Source organism: Tachysurus vachellii, chromosome 14 (assembly GCF_030014155.1).
Source record: "Tachysurus vachellii isolate PV-2020 chromosome 14, HZAU_Pvac_v1, whole genome shotgun sequence".
NCBI lineage: Eukaryota > Metazoa > Chordata > Actinopteri > Siluriformes > Bagridae > Tachysurus > Tachysurus vachellii.
The window spans coordinates 13,938,472-13,960,636 of NC_083473.1; the positions used below are offsets into that span (position 1 = coordinate 13,938,472).

Genomic DNA, 22,165 nt, shown 5'->3' on the forward strand with positions numbered 1-22,165 from the left:
AGAGAGCATGGAGCTAGACTCCATGATTCTAGACTATTCTGAAAGTGTGACATTTAGGGGTTTTCTTTGCATGTTTTGTGTTGTACATTAATTTGTTTGTGGTGATGTGCAGCTGGACATGGTGCAAAGACATTACAGAATGATGCTAAACATGTAATACATACTATTCACACTATAAAATTAGAGAAACTAAAATTATGTTAGCTCTTAAAGAATGGCAAAGACATTTTACATGTAGAAGAAAGTGGCAGGGAGCATGAAACATTATGTAAGGATACAAATCCACTATATCACACATCAGAGTGGACATAAAAACCTTTTCTGTGCAGCTTTGTGGAGTCTGTTTTGTCTCCATCCGCTGGCCAGATAGGGTACTTGAGAGCGTTTCAAAATTTAGCACAGTACAGTTAATTATTTAGGTAAAGGTGGTAGTGAAATTTATGACATACTTATTTCTAATTCTTCCTTCAATAATTTACTTCAATTAAAATCTTTGCAAATCTAAATGGGCCGCGTATATGTAATTTTAGATAAAAAGAGAAAAAGAAAAAATAACCCATTATATATCATAGAGAACAGAAACAAGAAGAGAGAAGGAGCGTCAAAGCACTCAGATTGCGCCTTGGGGAATCCTTCACTCTCGCACTCCATCTGCTCAATGAATATAGTGATTTAATCACAGAAAATTGTAGCAGGTCTTAATGACACGTATAATAAGCCATGTGTGCAATTTATTGCTGAGACTGAATACATATGGTTAGTAGATTGAGTCGTGCTGAAGGAAATCAGGTCAGTGATAGATATGTAAAGAATATCATCAACATATGGATGAAATTAAAAACTATCCTGTCATGTCAGTCAATCCAAAACATGGTTTTGCCATGTCCATTACAAATTGTAGCTTACAATTGATGTTGATAAATTCAGACAGAGGGAAGTGTGGTGTTTCTGTGTGCACTGAACGTCCTGGTGCACCGACGAATCGCAAGCGCTTTCATCAACAGTATCCACTCGCCGCATTGGCTCTCTCACCAATCCTGATTCCCAAACATCGAGCAGAGCCGCTGAGAAGGAAAACAACATGTCTGTCTAGACCTGCAGGAACCGTGTGCACAGAGGCTTGACTGCCCCCGCTATGGCCGGTTTAAGATGATATGAGCTTCGCTGGACTTGGTCGTGGGCGCGCTGCTGAAAATGATGCTCGGTGGATTTTAAGCGCGCCGCGCGCATCTAACCAGGAAACATGGCGACCATGCGGGTGCTGACGGCGTGCGGGCTGCTGCTGGCCTTCTGCGCGCTGGCGCTGCTCGCCGTAGCCATGAGCACGGACTACTGGTACGAGACAGACGCCCGTCGCCACCGCGAGCGTTGCAAAAAATACGCGGGCAAGCGAACTGACCCGGGATACATCTACATTTCTAGTCAGAACCTGCCGCTCCGCATGCTACCCCAGCGGCCAGAGCGTGGCGGCGTTTTACTGAGGGAAAGGCGCGATCTGCTTTCGCCTTTCTCGGCCATGGAGTCGCGCTGCAGTCGTAGGTTCAACTCGACGGCCACGGGCCTGTGGCGGAAATGCCACAGAGAGGGCTTCGATCAGGAGAACGAGGAACTCATCTTTAAAGGTGAGACCTGCTGGACGCACTCTACAACCACAGCTTAGTGAATTATTCCATGACAGTTCACCAGTCTCAATAGGGACCAGGCAGCTCATTAACATGGGGCTGGAAATCACATCCACAGGAGAGGAGATACAATTAGGGCAAACGTACAACAGCAAAAGCTTCAGTGTTGTATCAACGCCTACAGAGTTTATATAAGCTAAAAACGATAAGCCTGTGTTCAACAAAGTAACTGTTATTTCTATAGTACAGCCCGATGGATGTTAAAATTCAACACTGGCGTCTTTGCTGCGTAAAGATAAATAGATAATGTGTTGTGTGCTTTACGGGATTTCGGCGCTATCCAAGGTGCTGATCCATGCAGTTACAGCGACCACAGCTTCACAGTTAATCACAGTGGCAGTTTATTGTTTTTAAGCAACTCTAAAACTGACTATCTCGAGAACGCGCCAATTGAATTTCATAGTGAGTTCACATTGTTTTAGCTCAGGAAGAGATAAATCACACACTATTAAATCTGTAAGAGACTTTCATGTGCATGCAATGTACATGGGCTAATTCATCTGAGCAAGTGAATGTTTTAACCTTCGGACTTCCTTTATCATTAATGCAACTACTAAAATTATTAGGCTAATATTATTTAAAGGCTTTACATATTAATTAATCAGAGTCATTTACATTCTAAAATAGGTTACATAGTCAACACACACACACACACACACACACACACACACACACACACACACACACACACACACACACACACACATCCTAAACCTCATGGGACTGAATTCCTCATCAGTTCAAAACTCCTCAAAGTTTAAGACTTACTGTAGTTCCCAAAAAAACAGTCCTTACTGGAAGAGAATTTATACTTTACTCTCCTGAGAAATTAGCCAGAAAAGTCAGTCTCTGTCACATTATGGTCATAGAATTAATCTGAAATCAATACAAAATGATTGATATAACATAAACAACACAAGACCTTTGTTTTTATGATCGCTTCTTATGATCTCTTCTTTTATTTTTATGGTCTTTATACCTAAGGTAATCCGTATTGGGTTAAGGGTAAGATTCCTAAGTACAGTAATTAAATTAATTTAAAATAAAAAATATAATTTTATAGAAGCTTAACAACATCATGCTAGTTCTTACTCTTAATCCTACCGGTGCTGAATAAAAATGCATAGTTTTTTTTAAATCAATATGTTTTTGTCCACAGGTTTGCTCCAGCGCTGTACACCAGTGAAATATTATTATTCCTCCTCAAATATTCCACGCAATCTTCCTGTGAACATTACGAAGACAATACGGCAAGACGAGTGGCACGCTCTCCGTAAGTTATCTCTCATTTGGCTGATTTGTCAGGCCAGGGCCAGTTAATGCAGTCACATATATCAGAAGAACAGCTGAATGAGAACTCTTAGCTTCTCTGAAATGAAAGAGAAGGAGACAATACTCACTCCTCCTGCTAACCACAGCCATTCACGGTGCTCATTCCTCCTGGCTGATTTCACGCTTGCCCAAGTACAGACAATTGAAGAATCTAAAAATAGGGTCATAGAAAAGGGGAAATTGCACTTTTCTCTCAAAGGGAAAATAGTGCTGATGTGATGCTGGAAACAGATTAGACAAGCTTATTTTAATGAATTTGCAGTTCCTTTACAGTATTCTATTGTCTGTTCTCATTCAGAGGTAGTGTAATTCCTAATGTGAAGGAGGAAAATGATAAGATTTCTTCAGAGGAAGAAAATCAGATAAAGAGTTTTTTTTTTGCTTCAAAAACCTGTGATGCACAAGGATTACTTCTGAACTTAATTTGCAGATTTGCAGAGGATGACTGCAGGGTTTATAGGCATGGCTGTGTCCATCATCCTGTTCGGCTTGATGATTGGTGTGCTAGGCTGCTGTAAGCACAATGAACTAATGCAGTATGTAGCAGGCCTGCTCTTCCTAATGGGAGGTGAGTTCTGTTTACACGCACCGATCCACTGCTCCACTAGGTGGCAGAACAGTACAAGGGGAAAAACTACAAACAGTAACATGGAGGAAAAATCTACTAAAGGACAATAAAGAAATGTACCAGTGAGACTATTACTACACAAACCCTTCCGAGTTGCAGAAAATGTAATAAATCTTTCAAATCCTCTTGGTGTTAATAGTTGAGAATTGTATGTCTGACTTATTTTCCTCAAAAAAACTCATGAATCATTAAAAAAACAAAACAAAAAATCTATCAATTTTCGAACAAAGGTTAAGTGTTAATAACTGGTTAATATCTTTGCGTTATATATATGAAACTCACTAACCCTCACACGTTCTACCAGCAGGCCTGTCATCACCAGTAATAATGAGATTGTATGTTTCATATTTACAAAAATATCTCATTGTGTAACAGCTGGTTGGTTAATTCTTGGCAGTTAAATCTTTTAACTTCATAGCTTAACCATTAGTTTCAGAGTATTTGCACAATAACTAAAAAAACATGCATTAGTATAAATAACAGGCATTGGCATTTTTTTTTTTGATTTGGAAGGGATATGCGCGTTTTTTTGTGTGTGTTCATCTTTGTGTCCATTTTTGTGTACATCTTATTTATGTATTATTATGTTAAAAACCTGGATCAGTGTGACACCACTGGCAGAGCGGTAAATGTTAATAATGCAATATATGCAAAATAATACTTTGTTAGAGAGTATTGTACATTGTATAGTTTCTGTATTACTTTGTTATGTCTCTGACTTAGGAACCTGCTGTATCATCTCGCTCTGCACATGTGTGGCTGGGATTAACTTTGAGCTGTCTCGCTACCCACGCCAACTGTACAGGCTTCCTGAGGACATCAGTCATGGCTATGGCTGGTCCATGTTCAGCGCATGGGGTGGTCTGGGCCTCACGTTGCTAGCTGGATTCCTTTGCACATTGGCTCCATCGCTTCACAGCCCTCAGACCACCACTGTACACAAACCACGGCAGGAGAACGGCATGGTGTGACGGACGTAACAAACGCACACACAGACGAGTACATAAACCCACAGAAATACATATCACAGGTTGCCAGACAACACCTTTACAACCATGTGCATGTATGTCATGGAAAGACAGACTGGAGGATTTAATTTCATAGAAGCACATGCACACACACATGCTTGCACATGTATACACTTTTACAGAGCATACATCCTGTATGAGTCACTCCAGGCTCCTGTGCACCTCTTCAAAACATAACAGCCTGAGTAAGTTTATAGAAATGATGAACGGAGAAAAGAAACAAAGGAAAATATGGAAGCAAAAAAAGGAACCTGCCATATATTTGGTGAGAAATGAATTTAAACAAAAGAGAAGAGCACAAGATGAGAACAATATTCAGTCCCAATCTATCATTGGGATTGTCTTTTATTCTAAATGTTTTTCTGTTTACATGATCTCTCTCTCTCTCTCTCTCTCTCTCTCTCTCTCTCTCTCTCTCTCTCTCTCTCTCTCTCTCTCTCTCTCTCTCTCCTTTCTTATTCTGGGTCTTGCTTCTCAATGTCCTTCTGCCCTTCTTCTCATTGCTTTCTTTCATATTCCTAAAGGATCTGAAAAACTTTTAGTTAGGTAAAATGTTATGTCTTGGCGTGTCTTGGCGTTGCCTGCTGCGTAGAAAAGAGGAAAAGAAACAAACAAAAGAAACACTATTTCAAGTGTCTTCCTGTACATGTTATTACATTTGTGGTTTCAGCAACTTTATGACAAAAAGAGAGCAAGAGCACAAAACACAGAAGGGAAATAGCTTTGTGGAGGTGAACCTTTATCCTGATACAGTGACTATGTACCACAGACTTGAAATTGGTTGTATGAAAGATAATTTGATGGAATTGAAAAGCAGTATTATAAGGCTTTGAAAAGATGAGAATTGTTTTGACAAGATTTATTGAGACTTTTATCTAATAAAAATGGTCAAAACCATCTATTTGTTGTCATCATGAAGAGAATGTTGTAATCATGTACACGAGAAATGTATGAATGTTATAAAAGATAAATGCCAAATCATGAATTGAGCACATACTGTCTCCTTGTACATTTATAAGAAAAACATATATGACGTGCCTATATGGGGGTTAACAAACAGCCCATATGAATATGATCAATATGAAACCATAAATCTTTCTTCAAGAAGGGGTTCATTAAAACTGAAATAAAAGGTGTGGCAGAAGAAAACAGGAGAAACCTTTACAACGATGAATAAACTTTTATGCCAATACGGACACACTGAGGTCTCTGCTAAATGTGTTTTACAAGGCTTTTAAATATACTGGACATCAAAGTCTGTGCTTTGAGAACAGCTCTTTCTGTTTTTGTCCTTGTAAAAATTCCACATGTGCTCTCTTTAAACAGCTGCAACATGGCACCCACTGCTCAAGCCTATTCGCTAGGCCACAATTTTACCACAGATTGGAAACCAGACAAGGCGCAATGACCTGACACTCCATACATCCACCCAACCATGATCTTCACAATGAACAAATCAGCAAAATGTATTATCTGGTTTTGTATTTAGCTTTTTTTCTGGACAAATGAATACTTCCATAGTCTTAAATTTGTGTATGCTAATTCATACCATTTACTGAGTTTTAATAATGAAGAGGTTCATGAAGTTTACGGCTCATTATCTTTACAAAAAACTTCTTACACTGATTACGTAAAAGCACAGCAGCATTGTTGTTTTAATATTAGATATCTGCTGCATGTTTATACCTCCATTTCCACTGATACATCACTTACACTATGTACAAAATACTAACTCGCTTACTTTTAGTAACCGCTTTATCCTGTTCAGGGTACACTGGGAATGAAGCATAAATACACTGGATGCGATGCCATGACTCAGGACACCATGCACACTCACATTCACACCTGGTGCAAATCATAACAGCCTGAGTTTACATGAAAGATGAATAGTGAAATATAAACAAAGGAAAAATATGGAAGCAAGATGAGGACAATATCCAGTCCCATCTGTCACTGGGATTGTCTTTTTATTCTAAATGTTTTTCTGTTCACATGGTAATCTCTCTCTCTCTCTCTCTCTCTCTCTCTCTCTCTCTCTCTCTCTCTCTCTCTCTCTCTCTCTCTCTCTCTCTCTCTCTCTCTCTCTCTCTCTCTCTCTCTCTCTCTCTCTCTGTCTCTCTCTCTCTCCCCCTTCTTCCTTTCTGCTGCTCTTTCCTCCCATCTTAATGTCTCTTGTTCATTTGTGTCGTTCTGCCCATTGTTTTTTTCCTCGCTCCCTAAAAAATCTGAAAAGCATTTAATTATGGTAAAATGTTATGTTTTGGAGTTCACTGTTGTTGCCTGCTTTGTAGGAAAGAGAAAAAGATATCTCTACATATTATTTCATTTGTGTTTTCAGAAACTTTATGAAGAAAAGTAGCCTATATTCATACCTATGGCAAATTAGGGTGGTCAAACCACATGTTTTTGGACAGTGGGAAGAAACAGGAGACCCCAGAGAAAAAACCCCACATATGATTAAAATAAGACCCTCATGCTGTGAAGTGGCAAAGCTACACGCTGCACCACAGAGCCACTCACAAACAGAACATACACTTTTATTTTGCACTCCTTATGTGTTGGAGTTACACTGGATGTCCTATTGTGCACATGTAGCTAGGATTTTGTACTAATTACATCACATTAAACAGCATTTCATTGTTTATTTTGTTATTTTCAGTTCAGAATTTAGATTTAACATGAAGGATGTCAACCAGCTGATTAAAGTAACAGAAGCACCTACTGATCACAATGGACAAGACATATATATATATATATATATATATATATATATATATATATATATATATATATATATATATATATATATATGATATAAGATATTTAGTCTTCCACACAAACTAGACAGAAAGAGACCATAACTTTAATAAAACATAACTTTAATAAAAAAAACATACTACATAAAAGACCTAATTCTAATGATAGATCTCATTATACACATTTTAGTAAAAAAATAGAAGATTTTGAGACACTATATAGGATTACAATAATAAATGTGTTGTGCAAAAAAACCTCTGTGGTTTTGCTGCCTGTTAAAAAGTTGAATTTGATTTACTCCCCTCCTACAGTAGTTCAGCTTAAATCCTGTTAAATTTTATTGGACTAATTTTACACAGGGAGGTGGGGGAACGTTTACTCATTAGCAGATCAGCAGTCTCTCTGGGACTTTAGTCCTGTCTATAAATTAACAAGTAGAAATAACCCCAGGTTATATACAGTATATTCGTCATACTGCTACAATTCTGTTATGTCCTGCTGGAAAAAAGACTTTAATATCTGAACTTCCTACATCCATTAAAAACAAATAGTGGACTCAAAAACCACATTTATTTACTGATGTCTACCTTTAGGCTGCACATGACATAATTTAATTGTTACTTGTAAATATTTGTTATTACTTATTTATTACCTTGCAATATTTGAACTTTTTTGTTTACAAAAACTATCCCACAGTACATGTTATTAAATCTGAGTAAATCTGGATCTATTGACAATATCAATAACATTAACAATAACATCTTAGAACATGTCAATTCTGAATGTGGTAATCACATATAACTACACATATGATAGATAAATAACTACACAAAATATGTGAACAATAAATGTCTTCATATAGTACATTATATACAATATAATACTGAATGTTGCAAATACACAGGTGATAAAGATCTGGACAAAAGCACTTTATCTACTGTTTCTACACATTACTGATACACTTAAAGTCTCTGAGAATAAAAATTAATGTAAATAACTGAGAAATTCATATTCCTTTCCCTCTCATTCTTTATTTGGACCTAGACAAGTAAAATCTGCTCATGTCCATATGACATATATACAGTTCAGTATTGCTTTTAATTCTGCTGGAGAAAGATGATTTAAACACAAGTCTGGTATTTCACAGTTGTTTGTCTTGCAGTGACAATTGACTGTGACATAACAGCGATAGCTGAGATCTGTATTTCAGCCTTTCCATAAACATGGGTTGTTTTTACTACTGTACACTGGGTGCTTTTTTTCTGAAAAGGGAAACGAGGTTGCATTCTTTTTTTATAACCCACAGGAGCACACAGCAAACCAGAACATTTCAGAAAGCCAATACAGCCTCTCCTCATTTGGCCTGGTCACTGGTCATAAATAGGAATGCTAAAGTATCAGCGTTGTCAGATCTGAATACATACTGTATGTAAACACTCTCTGTAAACACACATTTAGATTTTATTTTCTCTGACCTCTCTTCTGGCTTTGAGACCTCAGAGCACAAATTCATTATAAACAACCATCAGAATACATGTAACACTAATACTGTAGCACTAATACTCTGTAATCATTTTCAATGTATTTTCTCTGCACTGTCACTCTCTGCTAAATTCACTTAAAAGTACAATTAAAACGTCTATCAAATTCATATTCCAATGTTGAATCTTTAATAGTCATTTGAGTGTGTGAGTGTTGGGGGTGGTGGTGATGGATGTGTGGATGGGGGTTGTGCTGTGAAGGAGCTGGAGGTTGGAGTCTGTTTGAATTGGGGTCCTCTGGGGGAGAAAGGCTTTGAGGTGAGGCAGACATGGGAAAAGAGGAAATCATAATCACACATCTGTGTATAAATAAGATTTCCACACAAGCTTGCTTTTGTCCCTCATTCTTACATTCAGCTGAGTTGGGTTTTCCTACTTTCTCACTATCAAAAGTTACTGTGCTGTTTTATCTCTCTAGCCAACAATTCCTCTTCTGTTGAAGAATGATTTGACTTTTTATGTGGGAGGTACTGCCCCATTTTCTGCTTTTAGTATGCATTTGGGCTTCAGGCCCCAGTCCCAGATTGTGGTCTATACAGAGACTAGGCTCAGTGGCACTCACATGCACAGGATGTTTCCTCTCCCACATCTCTGCATGATAGAGTAGTAGAAATCCAAGTGATTCAACTATCATGCCTTACAGAGGACTACATTTAATTACATGCTAAGAAAAGTTCAGCGTGAAAGTATGTACATCAGCGTTTATTGTTTCTGTCATGAACTCTGGCATGAACATTTTAAAAAGAGATATGCTTTAATATGGACAAAATATTTATTTAAATGACAGGCATAACCTCTAATTGGCTCACACATATTTAGGAGTTTCCTGAGATTGACTGAGAAAACTAATATGGATAGACTGCAATATAGGAAAGAAAAGAACACTTAGCAGTTGAGGTATTTGGAGTCATTTGATGCGAATGTATGTGAGTGTGTTTATGGAGTCTGTATGGAGTTGTAATGATGAGCACCGGCTGCTGTTTACAAAAGCGAGATTCTAAGAATGCTGATGGTATCTCTCTCTCTCTCTCTCTCTCTCTCTCTCTCTCTCACACACACACACACACACACACACATACACAAAGGTACAAACATCAAACTTTTATCAACGTTTTTTTCAAAAATCATGACATCAGGAATTTAAAAAGACTACAACTGCATCAAAAGCTCCTGCTTTTTTGTAGACTTGATTTATAACAAATCTCAACTAGAAGGATTAGATTGCACTCTAGGTGTCATATATCTCTTCTCTGCCAGGGACTGCTTCAAGTAAAATCTGTCCAAAAACTATCCAAAAACCTTTTGGGGAACATTTTTTGAAGAATATACATCATATTCACAATTACTTCTGCTGCTGATTCTCATTTTTAAAAGCATGTGAGCAATAAACTTATTGAACATCTTTTTTCTTTGTTCAGCAACCAGAAACCAAATCCAGATGGACAGATTTAAGCTGCCGGTGAATAAAGACCAAATCTGCTGACTTTATGCCGTCAGCAATTTCACGTTCCTTCTAGAGTCAACCAGAATTTCAGAGACTAACCAACAGGAAAGGCTTTGGACATTCCCTTTGGGAGTGTGGATAGACACAGTTGCATGTGCACATCATTATGGTGTTTAGTCTAGAATGAATGTGAAGCTGTGGTTAAAGTTAAAATAAGAAGTGAAATGATTGTGTTAGTGAGGATTATGTCAGCAGTTTAACTATCCCGTAGCAGAAACGTTACTGAACTGTCTAGACTCTGCTGAGGTCGGGGAAAGGAAGAAAGGGTCACTTGCTTTACATTACCCAGTTTAATCATTCTTCCATGTGTTGTAAGGGGAGAAGGTACACACACTTCTATATGGTAGAGGAAATAGCCTCTCTCTGCACCAGCTTCCTGAGCACCACCAGTTCTGCTCTTAGTTTAGACTTGAATCAATCTGGGGGGGGGAAATCCCTACTGACCTCCTTGGGTTATATAAACACATTTGAAATATGAATTGGACAAAACTGTGTGTACAAAACAAAATTATGGCAGGTTTTGTCTAATAAAGTTTCATTTGTGCTATAAAAATGAAGAAATCACAAAAGTATAAGAAGTAAACATATTTTAAATGGCAATTACTCAATAATTCAGAAGTCAGTGTGGCTGTAGTGTGTGCCATAGTGTCATTTAGTACAAACAGTTCATGATGCTGTTTACATAGTAACTGGAAATTATTTACAATGTTCAGGTGCATTGTTTTCCTGAGGAGTCTTCAGAAACATCTATCCAGCCCATATCTTTTCATGTACAGTACCTATGTGAGTGAAGGTTTTAAGGAGGATACACTAATGCTTCAAACCATTTAGAGTCTAGAGCTTAAATAATCAGAGAACAAGTTTTCTTAAACCACTAAATGTTCAAGTATTCGTTTTTAAGTCGGTTTAACCTGGTGCCATGGCTACGGATGATGAGAGAGATGAGCTCGTGTTTGTCCTTGAGGCCGGAGGAGATGTCCACTGTCTCCTGCAGGGAGCTCCTCACACTCTGCATGGGGTTCATCAGGGTTTTGGTGAACTCCTGCTCCTCTCTCTGTTCCGACTCTTGACCTTGCTTGAATTTCACCTCGAGCTCGATGAGCGATTTCTCAACGCCGGAAAAAGCCTCAGTGATTTGATCTATCTCTTTCCTTAGGTACTTGCTGTACGTTTCCTCTCCATCCAGATCGTATGAGATACTTCTCTCGAGACTCTCCAGAACTCGTGCCGAGTCCTCGACTTGTTGCTTGACGCTGATGAAGTCGTCGCGGATAACCGAGTCCCGCTCCTCTTCCGCCAAACACGGCGACGGGTCCAGCCACTTAAACAGCATCTGGCATCTCTCCGGGTCCTCGGTGTCCTCGTAGTCGCCGTCGGGAACGAAGAAGTGGTGAAAGGTGCCGTTTGATATCTCAGCCTGTAGAGGACCCGTGTACACCGCGTTATAAACGGGAAATGAAAGCATGGCTAAAGACAGCAGCTGAAAAATAGGCAGCATCTTTGCCTCTATTACTGTAGCTGCGCGCAAAGCAGGGAGTGATGGCGTTGTGTGGAAGAGCAGTGAACCACAGTGCCTTTTCACTCCCATTATCCTGCTCATGTTACACACACACGCTCTCTCTCTCTCTCTCTCTCTCTCTCTCTCTCTCTCTCTCTCTCTCTCTCATATGCGCTTTCATTCTACTGCCACTGCATTCAAGTTCTTACACAATAAATCCAGGGAGTGGTCTGGCACTGGACATTAGTCTATAACCCGAAAACAAATGCTAAAAAAAAAAATACAGAGTATAAGACAAAGCTAAAATCATCTGAAGGCATCAGAAATTTTAAATATATATGAAATAACTAATAAATTCTAGAATAAATAAATCCATATAGTACAAATTGTTTGGAGGGCATAGCCTACTACACAGTGGCTCAAGTGGTTAAGGCTCTGGGGTGTTGATCGGAGGATCGGGGTTTACGCTCCAGCACTGCCAAGGTGCCACTGTTGGGCCCTTGAGCAAGGCCCTCAACCCTCCCTTCTCCAGGGGCGCCGTATCATGGCTGCCCCTGCACTCCGTCCCCAACCTCCTCAGCGGGGATATGTGAAGAAAAGAAATCCACTGTGCTGTAATGTTTATGTGGCGATAATAAAGGCTTCTGTACCCCCATTCCAAATCGCAAATTACGCATGAAAAACGCATATGATGGAAAATGTCAAGTGTACCAATAAAACCCATTCAGCAAGAGTGTCACGGGCGCGGGATAAAAACGGACCCAAATGCAGCACAGCTTAACAAAAACAGGGATTTAACAACTAAAAGACACAAAACAGGACAAAGACGAACCAGACGAAGACAAGAGAATAGAAAAGAGTCATTTATATTCAAATAGAATAGAAAAGAGTCATTTCTATTCAAATATTGGTCAAGTGACTTTATTGTATTTCCTCCACAGAATTTGTTTATATTGTTATGCTCTGTAACAACAAGTCCTTAAGAAGGTTGAGTGCTAGAATAAACAGAGTTGATTCAGAGTGGATTTTGTAAAAACATTTACAAAAGGTCACTAAGAAACATTACCAATTAAATAGAAAGTTATAACAACAATAAACCATATGTCCCACTGACCATACACACAAATTGTTTAATTTAGTTCCTCTATAGTGATATTAGTGCAGTTGCAGATACGAGTATTGTATTGCTTTAATTAATTTAAAAGTAGATTAATCTGACATGAGCAGAAATAAATTTTGAGATCCTCAGGGAAAAAGAAAACAAGTTAATGGTTAATGTATTTCTTCATAGCATCCGCACTTTGTCTGCTATCAGCAGGTTTTTTTTTTTACCTTCAAGAAACATCCTTTAAATCATTCACACAGAGATCACTGTCCCTATCACAGACAAACAGCAAGGCTTCTTTGACAGAACTTATTTTTTAATCTTATTATAATAGTTTAATAGTGTATATTATCACTAACTTCCAATGGGACATCCAAACGGTGTAGTGGGAACATTCCAAGTATGGGATTATGTTGTATTTGCTTGTCTGTTTCTGATATCTTCTGGTATTGGAGTCTTTTTTGCCATAAAGGAGAGGAAAAATGTGTCATCGAAGGAATTCTTAGTTGGTGGACGACAGCTGACGTGTGGTCCGGTGGCACTCTCTCTTACAGCCAGCTTCATGTCAGCAGTGACTGTTATTGGAACTCCCACAGATGTATACCGCTTTGGGGCTGCATTTATTATCTTTGGCATTGCTTACACGCTGATGGTGTTCTTCACAGCAGAGCTCTTTCTTCCTGTATTCTACCGGTCAGGAATCACCAGCACATATGAGGTACAAATATGAAAGTTCCTATAATGCACAATGAAAGGTACTGAATAGTGTAGTCTTTTATGTTTAATAATTATAAAGATGTGTATGCATGTGTGTATGTATGTATGTATGTTTGTGTGTGTGTATGAATGTATGTATGTATGTGCGTATGTATGAGTGTGTGTGTATGTATGTGTGTGTGTATGTATGTGTGTATGTATGTGTGTATGTATGTGTGTATGTGTGTATGTATGTGTGTGTGTATGTATGTGTATGTGTGTATGTATGTGTGTATGTATGTATTTCCAAATCATTATTTAAATGTAAGTAAATTTGATGTATTGATCATGTTAGCTGCTTTGCACAAAAGGTCATATTTTCCTCATTAATAATCCAAAAGCATGTGTTCAGATGACACTCTGGATTTTGAATAAAATAGATCATATGGGTTTGCAAAAACTTGGGGTCCATGGCAGCTCAAGTGCAAGCTAAAGTGCACACTATTATTAAAGAAAAAAGGGACATACTTAATCCATAGAAAATATTTCAAAGATTCTACTTTTTTATGCAATTTAGTCACTAATATACTTTACAATGAAATTTGCTGAATTAAAATTTAAAGAATGCAAAATAAAAGCATTTTCATCTAGTTCTCTCAGAATATTATAAAGAACACCAACAGGATTTGTGTGCTTTCTTACTTGCAGTATCTCGAGTTACGCTTCTCTAAGATGGTCCGTATAGCCGCTACTCTAATTTACACAGTGCAAACGGTGAGTAGGAATCTGTTTACTTATGTAAATAACAATAATTTATATAATTTAAAGAAGATAGTTGAAAGGGTTGTATTGGATGCCTTACAGATTTTGTACACCGGAATAGTAGTGTATACTCCAGCTCTAGCTCTTAATCAAGGTAAGTAAATGTAGTAAATAAACAAAATAACATTTATAGTTATCTTTTATTTCAACAACACCGTAATTACTACCATCTAATGTTATTTCCACTACCTATTACACACTACCGATAGTGACAGGGTTTAATCTCTGGGGATCTATATTTGCTACTGGAATTGTCTGCACCTTCTACTGTACATTGGTGAGTATGTGGAGCTGGGGGGTACTCAATTTATTGATTGATTGATTGGTTGATTTATTGATTGATTGATTTTTAGATAAACATTAAAACCAATAGACTAAATCTGTGTTTTTGTGTATATGAATGTCACAGGGAGGACTAAAAGCTGTAGTGTGGTCCGATGCCTTCCAGATGGTAGTGATGGTGGCTGGTTTTCTCACTGTGCTGGTACAGGGCACATATAAAGCTGGAGGAATCTGTACTGTATGGGAGACGGCACAAGCTGGACAAAGACTTAATGTGTTTGAGTATGTATTACCTAAATTTACATGAAAGCATTGTATTGAGATCATCTCCTCAGCAGCACCTACAGTATTACAACAGCAAAAATAAAACATTTATGTGTTTTAAATTTTAATGCAACTTAATTTAATGGTAAGCGATGGACATTAACCAATGAAAATTACTTTGTATACACAGTAAAGTGTGTTAAGATTGTGGGCAGAAATTCCACTGTTCAAATACTATACAAACTTTCACTCTATCATTGTATTATGTACTGTATAATATGAAAATATAATTAACTTTAAAATTACAGTTTAAGACAAAAATGTTATTTTGCCTTCTTGCGATAATTTTATTTTTTTTATTAAAAGCAACATTTCGCATATACTGCAATGTAGTTCTACCACTGCTATATAAAATTGTCAAGCTCATTAATAATTAAAGCTTATTAAATTAAATGCTATATTTTAAATAATTAATATTCAAGTCAGGGGGCACGGTGGCTTAGTGGTTAGCACGTTTGCCTCACACCTCTAGGGTCGGTGTTCGATTCCTGCCTCCACCTTGTGTGTGGAGTTTGCATGTTCTCCCCGTACCTCGGAGGTTTCCTCCCCCTTTCCAAAAACATGCATGGTAGGTTGATTGGCATCTCTGGAAAATTGTCCCTAGTGTGTGATTGCGTGAGTGAATGAGTGTGTGTGTGCCCTGCGATGGGTTGGCACTCCGTCCAGGGTGTATCCTGCCTTGGTGCCCGATGACGCCTGAGATAGGCACATACTCCCCTTGACCCGAGGTAGTTCGGATAAGCGGTAGAAGATGAATGAATGAATGAATGAATATTCAAGGCATTTTTAAATGTATTTGTCAGCCCTAATGTGTGTATTGTTTTTTTTCCTAGCTTTGACCCCAGTCCACTGAGACGTCACACATTCTGGACAATCTCTGTTGGAGGCATGTTCACATGGCTGGGCATTTATAGTGTAAACCAGTCCACAATCCAGAGGTGTATTTCCTGTAAGACAGAGACCCATGCTCGCTGGTCAGTTCCTCTACAGTAGAATAATTAAAGTAATGAATACTGATGTCTCTAAGTAACAAACAGAAAAACCTCCAGAGTGTATTTGTATTTTCTGAGTTTGATTTCCAATGCTCCTACAGCTATCTATAGTAGGGAGCGACAGAGAGCAAAATTGGCTATGCTCTCTGGCACAGTCTCTTTCCTCTTCCAATCATAGCAACTCTGCCAACAGCAGGTATCTGTCAAACTATACAGAAGGAGTGAGCAGTGCTTTCCTCTGAGTGTGTTACATAGTACATGATGCAGCACTTTATGCATTTGACTGGTTTCACATGACTTCACATGATGTTACATGAATCATATGATCCTTGGCTTCCTTTTGGTAGTTGTTGTTTGATAGGGGAGAGAGGACTGATGGGTAAGAATTGGCCAATACTAAATTAGGGAAAATATCATTAGGAAATACAATACAATACAATACAATACAATACAATACAATACAATACAATACAATACAATACAATACAATACAATACAATACAATACAATTACAAATTGTTTGATTGATCTCAGTGAATTCTTTTCTCTCTCTCTCTGTCCCTGTCAGTGCTCTGTATCTGAATCTGCTGGGTCTATTGTTGATTGTCTTCTGTGGTGTGGTCTCAGGACTCATTATGTACACTTTCTATTCCCGTTGTGACCCCTGGACAGCTGGCTATGTGTCAGCTCCTGACCAGGTGACACTGTTATGTCTATTTTATGTAGGAGCTAGATTAAAATTATTTAGCAGGTGTATTCATAACTGTGAACATCTTTACAGCTCATGCCATACTTTGTACTAGAAGTATTGGGCAACTTTCCAGGTCTGCCTGGGCTGTATGTGTCTTGTGCTTTCAGTGGGAGCCTCAGGTATTGATAGACATTTATATGTATTTTATGTTCAGCTTTTTATGGCTTAAACAAATATCTATGACATATAATCTCTGATCTTTATTTTTAACTTAGACATCAAATTCCACAGCATTCATGATCCTGAAATGAGAAATGAGTTCCTGATGTTTTTCTGTTTTAGCACAGTGGCTGCCAGTATCAACGCTCTGGCCACAGTGACGTATGAGGACTTTGTGAGCCAGTGTTTCAAAAACCTCTCCAACAAATCGGCTATGTGGATCAGCAAAGCCCTGTGTAAATACCATGACTTTTAAATCACATTTACATCAGCTGAAGTTGGATCGCATGGTTTACAGATGTATATTTTCCTGGAAAAGCAATAAAAAAAATTAAAGGACTGATCATACGACATCAGATTAAACAGATTTAAAATAGGAAGGTGAAATCTGATTCATATGTATGATGAATGAGAAATATTGTCCCCAAGCCATACCAGACAGACTTGGTAGGATTAACTCATTCTCTGTAAGTGAATATGTTCCCTTGTGCAGGTGTGATATTTGGAGTGATCTGTACCAGCATGGCAGTAGCAGCATCAAAAATGGGAACAGTTGTGCAGGTGAAAAGCTTTCTGAAAAAAACAGTTGTGCCAGTTGTAACAACCCCATTTAAATTTGGTCATTTCATACATCTTGTGTATCAGGATTAGAGATTGAGATTATGTCTATCAAGATGCAAGTGTAAATGCATTAAAAGCATATTTAATTCTGTTCACACAAATCAATTTAGGTTAATCCGGAACATTTAACAATTAAAATATATACGATATATCATAATGCTCATACACTATGACTGCTGAATTTTCCTTTAAATATACTCTCACTCTCTCTCACTCATTTTCTACCGCTTATCCGAACTACCTCGGGTCACGGGGAGCCTGTGCCTATCTCAGGCGTCATTGGGCATCAAGGCAGGATACACCCTGGACGGAGTGCCAACCCATCACAGGGCACACACACACTCTCATTCACTCACGCAATCACACACTAGGGACAATTTTTCCAGAGATGCCAATCAACCTACCATGCATGTCTTTGGACAGGGGGAGGAAACCGGAGTACCCGGAGGAAACCCCCGAGGCACGGGGAGAACATGCAAACTCCACACACAAAAGGCGGAGGCGGGAATCAAACCCCGTGCCATGGAACGTGCTAGCCACTAAGCCACCGTGCCCCCTCCTTTAAATATACTTAATGACAAAATGACATTCAGTAGTTAAATGTGTGAAACCTTACATATGATTAGAGAGTAGTGATAATTTATAATGAACAGAGGTTTACGGTATAGGGGCACGGTGGCTTAGTGCTTAGCACGTTCGCCTCACACCTCCAGGGTTGGGGGTTCGATTCCCGACTCCACCTTGTGTGTGTGGAGTTTGCATGTTCTCCCCGTGCCTCGGGGGTTTCCTCCGGGTACTCCAGTTTCCTCCCCCAGTCCAAAGACATGCATGGTAGGTTGATTGGCATCTCTGGAAAATTGTCCGTAGTGTGTGATTGCGTGAGTGAATGAGAGTGTGTGTGTGCCCTGCGATGGGTTGGCACTCCGTCCAGGGTGTATCCTGCCTTGATGCCCGATGATGCCTGAGATAGGCACAGGCTCCCCGTGACCCGAGGTAGTTCGGATAAGCGGTAGAAAATGAGTGAGAGAGAGTGAGTGAGGTTTATGGTGTGAATTTGTTATATGCTAGTGATTGAGAACAGGTTTGTGTTATTAGAAGTCCTAGGAGTAGGAACAATATAAAAGTCATATGACAGCTCAGGGGGTCTTGTGGATCATTATTTGACAGAGGATTCTGGGAAATGGACACTGTGTTTATAAACAGATCTGATGTGATGGATGCATTCACACATCCTTCACTGGGATGGTAACCTCCATGGTATACCTTTTGTTTTTGATGTGCATCTTTCATCTGGAAACATGGATAGTGTCTCTTTCAAAACCATTTAAGGCACATGATTACATGCCTGTGCTTGAATTCTTATCAAAATAAAATCCATATGCAAGACTGACAAGACTAAGAGTAAGCAGATTTGATTCTTGTTTATTTAATCCCTTAATCAGAGTAATGTCTGTTTTCTCTGTACTAGGCTGCTCTCAGTATCCACGGCATGTGTGGAGGGCCGATGCTTGGTCTCTTCTCTTTGGGAATTTTCTTCCCTTTTACAAACACTCTGGTCAGTGCAAATCTCTAACCAAAACACAGCACATCCATCTTATTAAAGTATTAAAGTTGAATAATGGTATGATGGTATTGACCTAACATTAATCAAAACTATTCTTCCTTACCTATTTGTCATTTTTGGCAAGGTGTTTAATGGAGACAAAGGTTAATTGCAGTGCACCAGTAGCTAAATCTAGCATGCTGTGTTGTGTGCTCTGTCCTCAGGGGGCTATTGGAGGTCTGACAATGGGCATTTCTTTGTCCTTCTGGGTGGGAGTTGGAGCCTTTTTCCACACTGCTTCTCCCAATAACACTCACCCACTGCCTCTGAGCACAGAGACCTGTAACCTATTGAACACCACAACTACAGCAGTAACTCCCACAGCCAGCTCAGATACAGGGTAGAGTACATTATGCTTATACTATTACACTGTGCTATGCTTATACTATGCTTATGCTATTTAATTTAATTTAACTTTATTTACAAAGCATCCTCTACATGACTGTGATTTCTTTGTAAAACGCAAACAGTGGCATCTCTCCCAACTTTGGTTCCTAATTTGGCAGCAGCATCATGGGTCATTAGTGATGTGCTTGTCATGTTGCATATTAAAGTCCATCACAACCTTGTGACAGCTTCCCAGTCCAGCTAAGACAATGATTTCAATATATTCTTCTTTTGTCAAAGACATTCTTAAAGATCTAAATATAATATAAACAAAACTACCTACCCTCTGTCAATAATTTGGGCGTTTAGCTGTACTAAGACAGAAAACTTGTTTAATTAAACTGCTCTCATGAATTCATTAGCCAAAGGTATTGAATTAAATGAAAATAAATTCATTTACTAAGGAGATTCAATTAACTGTCAGTTTTTTTGTTTAATTGGTCGATTTCCCAAGGGAAAAGAATTTTGTTTGATTGAATACTACAAAACCTGAGGGAAATACCCAGATTGTTACCTGACTGTAATAACATTTTACCGTATGGTGTTGGAAAGTTGAATAAACCTACAAAAGAACAGATTTTAATAACATGTTCTCTTATGCCCTTGGAAATTTGTTTAAGTTTGGAGTTTAGAGAAAATTTTCTGTGTACAAGGAAACGTCAGAATTGTTATCTGTTGTAATCACATATACAGCCCAGAGCACTGGATAGAGATTTGGTTTGAAAAAAAATAAAAGCAACTCCCTAGTACTCGCTTTTTTACAAATATGTTTTAAAATAAGTAATAAGGTTTATGCTAGTCAAAGTCACTTTAGAGGTCATTGTAGTGTCACTGTAGTGTCATTATCAGTAATGTTTAATTTCAATCTCTGCTGTCCCACATCATGTGCAGATCTTTGCTAGCCGATTCCTGGTACTCCATGTCCTACCTGTACTACAGTGCAGTGGGTTTTCTGGCCACAGTTATAGGAGGCCTGCTCATCACGCTGATAACAGGTGAAATGGGATGGTTGTTTTAGCCTTTCCATAAAAGTCACATGCCAATTTGGCATTGAGAAGTTATGTTATACCTATTAAATAAATGAACATAAAGCTGTTTGATACTCTGTATATTTTAGAAGTCAATCGCAGCATGTAACACTTGAGATCTTCTTGCATGATTTACTAGAAGTGCCTGTTGTCTGTTTGCAGGCCCCACTAAACCACAGGAGGTGAAACCTGGGTTGATTCGGCCGGTGTGTGACCTGTTCTGCTTTTGCTCTGAGAAATTCAGGACCATGTGCTGGTGTGGTGTCAACCATGCAGAGGACAAAATGGTGAGATGCCTGATGTACGATGAAGAAAAAAAACTGTGCACACTTTGATAAAGTGATATGAATCACTGCTTGTCTTTTTTCCAGGAATTGAATGGTGTGGATTTTGGAACGGTGTGGGAGAATCAGCCAGACCAGGACAGTAAATGTGAGACAAATGGAAGCAATCTGAGTAACAGGCTGCATGTTGAGCCTTACATCAATGCAGCTTTTGTCCCAGACAGAGCTGGCCATAAGCTGTCAAAACAACTATAACCTTGAAAAAGTAGTTTTAAAAAAGTGTGTAAAATTTTATTCACATAGGGCAGGTGTGGGTACAGCTTTCATTCCTGGCTTTTAATAGCAATTAAAATATATACATATATATATAGCATGGCTTCTGAATGGCTCTCAAGCATGATTGGAATGAAAACCTGCACACTTGCTTTTCACTTTACTTTCACACTTAAACTACAAAACTACAAGACACATGCCATTTCATACAGGAAACAAAAGACCCACCAACCATGGCAGTTAAAAGATACAGTCAATGATTTATTACAGAAAAGTAATAAGTGATATCCAAATTTATTCTATAGATGTTTTGTACATTTTTTAATATTTTTTATTTTTTTTATTTTTTAACATGTAAACAGGGATGGTGTAAACAAAACACGTTGTTGATATTGTTTATTTCACCATATTCATCAAGTACACATCAGAATGCACTGAATGTGCTATTGTACTGAAACATTCTTCATGGTACATAGTGGGCTCCTTACAGCTCATCACCAGCTCATGTGGTGGGGTGAGAGGTCAGTGGGTGATTATATAGCTATCATTATCTCACTGAGTAAGCACATATTGCTTTTTAACATAGTACCCGTCAGTAGGCACTGCAATTGTGCACATCTTACTAATGCATAATAGATATTACATTCTATCATAACTACACTCAGCATTATTTCTAAGCAATGCAGAATATCACATAACCATTGCTTTTAATCTAATACCTGATTTGATAGTAAATGACTCTCCACTTTTGTGTATTCAAATTAAATTTGTTAAAGTTGTTAAAGTTCTCTTGTTCCTGATGAAATAAATATATTTTAAATAATGACCCTCAAGGTGTATTTCATGCTTTATTTACTGTGTTAAAACT

The 22,165-nt window shown here is 38.4% G+C and overlaps 3 protein-coding genes across 3 annotated transcripts; 2 read left to right on the forward strand and 1 right to left on the reverse strand.

The window, feature by feature from the left end:
- Positions 1-906: 906 nt before the first annotated feature.
- On the forward strand, positions 907-5,692 carry tmem276a (transmembrane protein 276a). The gene is made up of 4 exons (XM_060886888.1): positions 907-1,622; positions 2,842-2,955; positions 3,445-3,582; positions 4,366-5,692. The coding sequence occupies exons 1-4, from the start codon at positions 1,244-1,246 to the stop codon at positions 4,611-4,613; spliced, it is 879 nt and encodes a 292-aa protein (XP_060742871.1). The 5' UTR covers positions 907-1,243; the 3' UTR covers positions 4,614-5,692.
- Positions 5,693-9,654: 3,962 nt separating this feature from the next.
- fibina (fin bud initiation factor a) lies at positions 9,655-12,035 on the reverse strand. Its single transcript, XM_060887233.1, has one exon. It carries the CDS (start codon positions 11,968-11,970, stop codon positions 11,347-11,349), a length of 624 nt encoding a protein of 207 aa, XP_060743216.1. The 5' UTR covers positions 11,971-12,035; the 3' UTR covers positions 9,655-11,346.
- Positions 12,036-13,357: 1,322 nt separating this feature from the next.
- slc5a12 (solute carrier family 5 member 12) lies at positions 13,358-22,123 on the forward strand. Its single transcript, XM_060886247.1, has 15 exons — positions 13,358-13,793; positions 14,480-14,545; positions 14,636-14,687; positions 14,803-14,870; positions 15,003-15,157; positions 16,033-16,173; positions 16,760-16,889; positions 16,973-17,061; positions 17,225-17,337; positions 17,595-17,662; positions 19,191-19,277; positions 19,490-19,665; positions 20,604-20,707; positions 20,903-21,027; positions 21,112-22,123. Exons 1-15 carry the CDS (start codon positions 13,440-13,442, stop codon positions 21,277-21,279), a joined length of 1,896 nt encoding a protein of 631 aa, XP_060742230.1. The 5' UTR covers positions 13,358-13,439; the 3' UTR covers positions 21,280-22,123.
- Positions 22,124-22,165: the final 42 nt, after the last annotated feature.